The 10,000-nt window shown below is 41.7% G+C and overlaps 1 protein-coding gene across 6 annotated transcripts in view; it reads left to right on the top strand.

Annotated features, from left to right (window-relative positions):
* clec16a (C-type lectin domain containing 16A) overlaps positions 1 to 10,000 on the top strand; it is a 41,781-nt gene that overhangs the window by 4,812 nt on the left and 26,969 nt on the right. For 3 of the 6 annotated variants that reach the window (XM_047800847.1, XM_027156878.2, XM_047800843.1), the window contains 5 exons: positions 567 to 690; positions 1,213 to 1,387; positions 2,885 to 2,935; positions 3,248 to 3,361; positions 9,524 to 9,755. In XM_047800847.1, the coding sequence (XP_047656803.1) occupies positions 567 to 690; positions 1,213 to 1,387; positions 2,885 to 2,935; positions 3,248 to 3,361; positions 9,524 to 9,755 (696 nt within the window). The remainder of the gene's footprint in view (positions 1 to 566; positions 691 to 1,212; positions 1,388 to 2,884; positions 2,936 to 3,247; positions 3,362 to 9,523; positions 9,756 to 10,000) is intronic. The other 3 variants (XM_047800846.1, XM_047800845.1, XM_047800844.1) reach the window with 2 other exon arrangements.

Below are 10,000 nucleotides of genomic sequence, written 5' to 3' on the forward strand. Positions count from 1 at the left end.
ATACAGCGGCAGCACCGAGTATCACCCGAGACGCCGTGTCTTTTCTTTATTTTCATACAATTAGATTCCATTTAGAAATATTTCACTCTTTTTTCAAAATCTCTTCGATCAGACTCTCATCCACGTCGTCTTTACGTCATAACCACGTGAAGAATTATTTACTCCTGTTTATAAATAAAACTTATTCATCTTTCATAGTTTCCATGTTTTCTGGATTGTCATATACTTTTTTCCCCTCTAGATGGCGCTACACGCACACATTAGAATTTTTTTTTTGTTTTTTATTGTTTTATAATTTATATAAAAATATAATTACATCACTGTACATTCTCTTAAAATCAAATCCCACATCTACACACAAACGATCATTACTTTACAGTATAATATATATATGTCATTATTATTTGTTATAAATTACAATGAAATGAGTTACTCTGACTCCTTAGTCATGCACTCGCTCAGCACTAACAGCGTTATGGCTTGTTAAGGAACGTTAACGTGGCTGATGTTCAGATCCCAGACAAACCTCTGGTTAGGTCACTAACATCTCCTCATTCTCTCTGCAGTGGATAACCAGCACATGCTGCACTACATCCGGGACAAAACGGCCGTGCCCTACTTCTCCAACCTGGTGTGGTTCATCGGCAGCCACGTCATCGAGCTGGACAAGTGCGTGCAGACGGACGAAGAGTAAGAGCGACGATCGTGCTCATTTTTTGTCCTCTCCGAAGTTACATCTGTTTACAGCTGCTATAACAAAGTCAGAGCTTATTTTGCGTACAAGTTTAATTGCGACCATAAACAGATAAAAGATGACGTATGTTTAAAAAAAACTTAAGATATAAGTACAGCTGTTGATTTGTTTTTTGTTCATATAACAGCGCCACAGAACGTAACACAGTGATGTGTACGAGTTGTGTAGTGAACTGTGTGATGCAGGTTTGTGGGAAACCTGTAGAGGGCAGTGCAGGACAGATGAACAACCCTGTGTGACGGTTCAGAGAGCGTACATGATCGTTTATTATGATACGCGGGGGGGGAAAAACAACAAATTTACTGTTAAAATCATCGAGAGATTTATTTTAAAATGTAAGTTGTGTGCCATTTTTCTCGGTCGTTCTGGAACATAGAACACGGTGCAGGAGAAGCGTTTAAATGTGGCGAATGCTTTTATCTGATGACTTTCTCAAGGTTCTGATTTTATTTCTTCAGGCACACGAACAAAGGGAAGCTGAGCGACCTGGTGGCAGAGCACCTGGATCACCTGCACTACCTGAACGACATCCTCATCATCAACTGCGAGTTCTTGAACGACGTTCTGACCGATCACCTGCTGAACCGCCTGTTCCTGCCTCTCTACGTCTACTCACTGGTCAGTCAGGAGCAGGTGGGTTTAATACGGGAACTTCCACGCTAAGCCTTTACCAATCTCACATCGCAAATACTTGTTTCTGATTGGCTGGTTGTTGTCAGTCATCCGCTTGTCTTGTATCGATGTCTGATACCTCTGATAGGTGTAAAGTACAACAGGAAATCCGTGTGTAAGCAAAAACTGTGTGTTCTGTTACAAGAACTAATCAACAACAATGTGATGATGGAGTCGATTTTATTTCCTCTATAACAGATTTTTTTTATCCTAGGTCATTTTTTTTTATGATAACAAATGACACGGCTTTATCTTCGGCTCCATTTAATGTTTACCGTTAACATCAGCAGAACAAGTCACTTTCACCGTAGCTGCTTATTTATTTATCTATCTATTTATCTATCTATCTTTTTATTTATTAAATATTTACTAACAGTCAGAGGTAACATTAACCGTGTTTTGTAGTTGTTTATGCTTCTGAAGTGTTGTGTGTAACGTAAAGCCCTGTGAACGAGCCGACGCTGTAGATACGATGCCACGGTGCTGTTACTAACACGACTCAGCACGATCTTAAAGCAGATTTGTCGAATAAACAGAATATTTGTTTATTATAAAGAGTTATTAGCTGAGCTGGTTCACACCCGCCGGATGATCGCATCGTTTAGCCGCCGTGTCAGCAGTAAATTCTCAGACAGCATTAAAGCAAATAGTCATTTAGTTAAGCATAAAAGGCATAAGAGGAAAAGCGTAAAAAAAACAACGCAGCAGCGTGATGTGTTTTTAGAGTGAAAAAAATATTTGCTTAAAAAATATAGAAAGTCTAATGTTACCGGTTGGGGTTTTTTTCCACTTAGGTTGCCATTTGAGACTTAAATAAACATAACAACTTTACATCTGATACTAGTTACTCCGGTGACATTAAAGCACATGAGTAAGGAGCCTAAACTTATATTATTTCTCATAAACACTTCCTGTCATCAGGGCGTACAAACACCTCGTTTGCTTTATTTACGAGATGAACTTCAGCTCTAATCACCCAGTGGTACAGAAACAACAGCAGCTCCCGAACCTTCACTTTTCGATCCTGTTTTACTTTTAGTCACGCTTTACTCGTATAAATGGAGCTCAGGAGGATTTACACGCGTACATTGGTGTTGCGTACACTACATAACATGTTATAAATGCACGTAAGATTTTATCAAACATGTTACTTTATATAAACATTTTAGGCAAATTCTGAAGGAATTCTCAGCGTGTTCCTCCGATGCTCTTTACTTTAAACTTTGCACCTTTTATTGAAATCATTTTATCGAAAGCGCAAGAGCCGGATTAACTTTCTAATTTTCAGATACAAAACGAGGTGTCGTTTAAATCTGATCTGGGGTCAGAAGGTGTTCAGTAAATTAGCAGATGACCGTAAATGTTAACATGGAATCGTTTCCATAGTAACAGTGCAACATACAAGTGTGTGTATTCATGTTGTGTTATGATTTTGTGTTTTTTTTTTTCTTCATTTAGAGTGAAGATCGCAAGATTAACCCTCAGGTGTCGCTCTACCTGCTGTCTCAGGTACTCCGACCTGTAACATAAACACCCAGAGAAGATTCTTTGTTAGAAATATAATCTTTAACGATACATGATCATTTTTAAGACGCTTGACGTTCTGCAGGTTCTGCAGTTGTTTATCTTTTCTGTGACCGTTTTGTTTCCACGTCAGTTTGAGGAAACGGTTTTGGTGCTAAAAATAAAAGGGTTTGGATTTGTATCAAAAATATGTCTTTAATGTAATTGTACAGGTGTGATGAGTTTCTTAGTCAGTGATGTCTCTGTGTCTGTGTGTGTGTGTCTGTGTGTGTGTGTGTGTGTGTGTTCTCCCCTCAGGTGTTCCTCATCATACACTACCAGCCCCTGGTGAACTCTCTGGCTGATGTTATTTTAAATGGAGACCTGACTGTGTTCACACCCCAACCAGAACAGAACACACACAAGACCTCAGTGAGTCTCTCTCATTCTCACACTCACACACTCACACACACGCATGCGCACGCAAACACACATGCATGCACACAGTACATATACACACAGAGTGCACACACACCCAGGTGCAATATTTAAACCTTTGTCCCATAGACATACACACATTAAACAACACACACACACACACACACACACAGTGAGTCTCTCTACATACATTTGCACACACCCACACATAGCATGTATAAACAGGTCTCATGTGTAAACACACGCACGCACACACACACACACACACAGCATGTATAAACACACACATGTTGTCAGTGAGTAACACATACATTTACACTACTATATCAGTGGGTTAATATGTGTCATGTGTATATATATTGTTGAATCCACACACACACACACACACACACACACACACAGATACAGCGTCTAATATGTGCACAAAAACACAACTGTTACTTTAAAGAGCTTCTTATCATGTATGTGTTGTTAACTGCTGATAATGTAAATGTACACATTATGTGAAACTGACACGGTTACGACTTAATACACCTCTCTCACACACCCACACACACACACACCCACACACACGTGTACCGAGGAAGAACGAGCACTAATTACCGAGTCCCTCGGTAGTCATTGCTGTACTTTAACCCTAATGAAGTGCTTTTCTAGCTGAGGGTTTGGATCGTTTCTGCTCCTTCTGAATGGATCAATTTTTTTGCAGTTAATCACACCTTCAGGTAATTGTGGTAGAAGTTATTACATTTTATGTCATATTGACATTAAGTGTGCACCCACGACCCACATTTCCCTGCAGTAAGCAGAGGGAAAATATGATATCAGTCTCAGAATGTGTCAGCGCCTTAAACCACATGTTTATGACTAACGTCTAGTTTAATCTGGACTCGCTCATGTCTACTCTTTTAATAAAGATGTGCTAATGTTTACGCGATTAGCGCCGAGTTGTTATTATTATGCATTAGTGATTACGGTGATTAAATCGCTCAGAACTGATCACTTAAAGAAGACATGGACCGGTTCCATCATTTCAGGTTGAAGGTTGCAGGTTCTCGTGTTAAGTGTTGATCTGCTGCTCACATCATTTGAGCAGATCATTTGGCGCGCCACTCTATCGTCCCCTAAATACCACAGCCTGGGGTATTGTTTGTAAATGCACCACGATTTACCGTCATCCGATGACCGCTTCCTGGGTTTGAATCCGGTCGAGCACTTTGGGATGCGGTACGATGGGAGACTCACAGCATAAAAATATGAAGGAATAGAGTGTCTGTGTGTGTGTGCATGTGTGTGTGCGTGTGTATATATGAGTGTGTGTGTATATGTGTATGTGCGTGTTTATATATGTGTGTATATGTGTGTGTGTGTGTGTGTGTGTGTGTGCATGTGTGTGTGCGTGTGTATATATGAGTGTGTGTGTGTGCATGTGTGTGTGCGTGTGTATATATGAGTGTGTCTTTGCTTGTTTTGTTTAATTAGCTAAATCTATCCATAAAAGTAATCCATCACGTTTTAAGTACCACGTAGCAGAACCTCAGCGCTGCTTCCAGACAGCGGGAAATGAAATCAGGCTTGTGGCTTTGTGTGAGCTGTTGTTATTCTCCAGGGTGCATTCACATCGAGGTAACACCAAGCTGCACTGATACGTCTGCTGTTTTTTTGCGCCTCGCCTCAGTGAATTGCACGTAGGAGGCTTTGAATGCGGTCATGTGGTGCCGTCCCAAAGCGCACAGGTTGTGTTTTTCATGCATATGCAGTTATGCAAATCTCACGGTGGAGCCGTCCCAGATGTTTCACGTAGGCCGAAACGTCTCTAGCAGAATTTAAATCGCCCGTTTGTTTGTAGGACGTGGAATTTTTCTGCAGACTCTCATTGTTCGTTCATTTAAATAGATGCAGTATTTAAAATACATGTTATTGTTTTTATTGTCTGGTGTTACGTCGTCGTCCTTCGTGCCGGATCTATACTGTATATTTCTTTCCTTACGCCCGGATGCCAACTGCCGAAATACTAGTTATTGTTATTATAATAATTCATTTTTGAGTATTGTTCACTTTCACGTACAAAACTGTTGCTCAGGAACGTAATCGCGAACGCTGGTGGGATGTAAAGAGAGACACGTTTACCTTTTGTTTTTATTTAACTGGATAAACTGTAATAAATTAGAGAGAAATGCTCCACAGTGTCTGTATATTCATAGTCTGTCTTGTGGGTGTGTGTTTATATGCAAATGTGTCATGAACTTGTGGTACTTGAGAACTTCATCCTGCTGGTTTAAAACAGGAGTGAAAGGAACTGGGGTTTCTCAGAAACCACCTCGTTTCTGGGCTGCTTCAGAGACACTGTGATCAGAAACCTCTTCCCTTTTCCTGTCTCACCGCCTCGACCGCAGCAGCCTCTGCCGCGCACAGCTCGCTGCCTACCAGGAACCCGCTAGTGCGGCCCAGTTCCTCAACTCGCTCAAGACAAATAATAATAAATAAAAATAAAAAGTAGAGTTTTACACTCGAGTCAGGATCGGGCGGGGGGGGTAGAGGAAGCTTTCTAGTGTAGTGGAAATGTGTTTACGGTCATCCTCGTCGTCTGTCGGCGCTGTCTATTTTAGGGCGGAGCTTATTTCAGTCAGCCGAGTCATACTTGATTTAGGGATGTGGGAATGTTTTGGGATTAATCGGTTGCCAGAAATAAGAATATGGTGTGTTGAGTGATCGTTTTCCCAAGAACTTCTGTCGAAAAAAGTCTTTCACAAGTTGCCATGGTGTTATTCATCCTTTTACTGAATTTAGGACCGAGACATTTTTTTTCTTGATGCTTTATAACGCTAAAGTTCCTGTCCACACTTATTGGAGCGACGGACAGACCCGTCTGTCTGTCTGTCTGTCTGTCTGTCTGCACAGAGTCAGTGTTAAATAACCTTTCACCTCATCACGTTATTATGAGTATGAGAACCAGAACAGGCCACAAACATTCATCCTGCTGCTGTAGAAAACTAGTCAACACCACCTGACCAATCAGAATGCAGAATTATACATGAGGACTGAAATTGTCTATTGTTGTTGATTTCAGTTGTGCATGACAGTTAAGACTAGCAGCTGCTGAGAAAGTGTGTGTGTGTGTGTGTGTGTGTGTGTGTGTGTGTGTGTGTGTGTGTGTGTGTGTGTTGGAAGCGATCGTTTTTGCTCTGCCTTTTGCTCAGATCTCAGCAGCTGAATGCAGCACAGCACCTCTAACCTACTTTGTCTTTCCCATAAGAGCAAGCAGATGCTCACTGCCCAGCAACCACACACACACACACACACACACACTCTCACACATACTCTCACACACAGACTCACACACACACACACACACAGCATACATATACATACACATACATATACACTACTGTATCACTGGGTTAATGTGTGTATGTCTGTCCTGTGTACATATTTTGGAATCTGCACGCACACACACACACACACACACACACACACACACACACACACACAGACACACACACAGAGCTAAATTACACACAGATACAGAGTCTAATATGTGCACAAACACAACAAACTGTTACTGTCATGTTAACTGCTGATAATTTAAATGTACACTTTGTAACACACTGACACGGTTACTTACACAACTTAATACACCTCTCACACACACACACACACACACACACACACACACACACACACACACACACACTACATGTGTACCGAGGAAGAACGAGCACTAATTATAGAGTCCCTCAGGAGTCATTGCTGTACTTTAACCCTAATGAAGTGCTTTGCTAGCTGAGGGTGTGGATCATTTCTGCTGGCACACACTTAAACTTTAAAGATGGAAGAGAAATATTAATCATCACTTTGAGACAGACACAGGAAGCATACATTTTTTTTTATTTTTTTTTAAACCATATGACTTTTCCCCCCATTCACATAAACCAGTGCTACAAACAGCTCACACACGTTCTCTGTCTCACACCCGCTGCCTCTCTTGCTGGAAATGTGCTTCTTGCCCCTGACGTCACGTCACTTACTAGTTTCTAGAGCGTATCGGTTCAGTCTCGGGTTATAGTTTGACTGTTTCATCACAAAACCAGAAGGTGATGTGGTCTGTGTCACAGACTTCTAGCAACTACACAGCAAGTCTGCATCAGATTAGAACACCTACAGGAGCCTTTAAATAACTTTTTATTTATCGGCCTCCATCATACCGAAATGAGGTCCCGCGTCGTTATTAGGCGTGCTCTGGCCAGCGTGATGTCAAAAGATGAAAAGAAGTGAACCCTCGCTGTGGTGTAAATGGTGAAAAAAAAAAAAAAAGATCAGAAATGTTTCAGAGAGACAAGAGAGCAGCACATACCGCACCGTGGGTGAGATCTCACTTCCTTAGCCTGTGCATATCTTGTTAAAAATCTCTCTTTCTTGTAAATAGTTTTGCCACCTGTAAAGGAACCCAGCATTAGATGTGCGACCGCATTCGAGCCACAGGTGGCTGTTATGAGCGACGTGCTGCACTGTTCCATTTCCACCGTCACCATGACCCATAAGCTCGCTGGCTTTGGTTACTGAGCTCAGGCGAAACCAACGACTGCAACCACAAGCAGATTTCCATTTATTTATTTATTTGTTTGTTTGTTTACTTGCCTACTTAGTTATTTATCTATCTATTTATTTATTTATTTACTTGCCTACTTGTTTGTTTATTTATCTATTTATTTATTCATCTATCTATCTATCTATCTATCTATCTATCTATCTATCTATCTATCTATCTATCTATCTATCTATCCATTTATTTACTCGCAATGTCCGACCTGTTTTTTTGTTTTTTTTAATCGTATAAATATATAGATATATGTTTAACACACCATTTGAAACAGGATGACGGTGGAGGTTCTCGTGTTGTTTCTGGATTGCAATCGGTCAGTGTTTACATCTCTATAACAGCGGCTCTGACAGCAGTGCAGTCACACATCTCACACACAGTGTATATTAACGTCTCAATGCACTCGGTTTATAATAAATCCTTTCGAGGGTTAAAGAAAAAGAAAAAAAACCTGTGTAAGGAGATTTAACATGCAAGGAAGGTGTGAGCTCTTTGTAATGGGGGGTTGGGGGGGGGGTGTTAATATATCTTGCCACTATATTTCCTGGCAAAGATCTACTTATGTGTGAATTCAGTCCTTAAGGTTGTTTGCTTTTTTTTTTTTTTTTTTGAGCCACCGTGGAAAATCTTCTGCAGCACTTCAGCATGCTCGACTTTTGTCACGGGTCCCCGTGCGTTTTTTTTTTATTTCTCGCACCATTTCACCGACGACTTCCTTTTCCTGTGAACACTTTTGAAGCCTTCTGCAAGCAGCTAGACTCCGTGAGGTCCTGCGTGGGCCTCTGCGTCTGCCCCCTAGTCTCAGAAAGACTGTCAGATCCTGTCAGGGTCGTACGAGGTGGGGTCGATCTCCACCACAGCTCCATGCCCCGATCCTCATCCCATCTGCTTCCTGTTATCGGATCACACTTGTGCACTTTTCTGAGAAGCCGATAGCCGGGTTCCTAGCACCAGCCCTTCATGTGGCATCGTGCTTATCAGGGCTGCTACTGTCATGTACAGTGCGGTTTACAGAATTTCAGTTTCAAACACTGTTTTTTCAGGTCCTCGGCCTATTTCGGTGGACCATTTTTTGTTTGTTTTTTTCTTTTCACACTCTGGTCTGTGTGTGTGTGTGTATGTGTGTGTGTTTTTCAGGAAGAAAACAAAGGAAGTGTGTACATGATATAGATCTTACCTTGAATTCTTTTTTTTTTTTTTTTTTTTTGCAGTGTCTTTGCAGAAACGTTTTTATAAACAATAAAAATGACTTAGACGTGACTTACGTGACTTAGATGCATGTTTTGTTTCATGCCTTTCTAGAGATTTGTCATTGCACGGGACACGACGGTCCACGCGCTCGGATTTATTTTGCACGCCGTGTGCGTTTTATCTCCCTTGGTGACGTGCCAGCGTCATGCCTTCATGCAGATCCTGTTTTATTCTGCTGTTATTTCTTATTGTTGTTTTTTAAATGCATGACATTCGTTTACATTCTCTTACATTCATTTTGTCCCTCGATCCACCCGGTCTTTGACCCACGTTTGGCCTGCGGTGTATTTTATTTTATTTTTTAGTCCGGTGCTGCAGTGCGACGCTTCACCAAGCCACCGGAGAGTCTGGAGCGCTCGTTGGAGATGAGTCGACATCGAGGCAGGAAGAGGACGCAGAAACGACCCAACTACAAGAACGTGGGGGAGGAGGACGAGGAGGAGAGGGGAACCGACGAAGGCCTGGACGAGGAGAAGGAGAAGGCTAAAGGTACAGAGGCTAGCTCAAAGGCCAGCAGGACGAGTGGGGACACAGAAGGTGAGTGGCCACAGATGAATGTCCCACCATCACTGACTGCCCCTCTGTTCTCCAGAGCGCCACCTACAGCTGTGGAGCTGCTCTCTGAATTGGCATCAGAGTTAAGCTACTGTAACTCCGTCATTAACACGGTCTCTAATCCAAGTTAAAGTCTTGGATATACTGTACACCTCGCTCAGATCGCTCTGTAGGTAACTTCTTAAAACCAACATGGCAGACGTCTGCAAATTTTCGTATTGCTCCAA

The sequence above is a fragment of the Tachysurus fulvidraco genome, chromosome 15, assembly GCF_022655615.1.
Source record: "Tachysurus fulvidraco isolate hzauxx_2018 chromosome 15, HZAU_PFXX_2.0, whole genome shotgun sequence".
Lineage (NCBI taxonomy): Eukaryota > Metazoa > Chordata > Actinopteri > Siluriformes > Bagridae > Tachysurus > Tachysurus fulvidraco.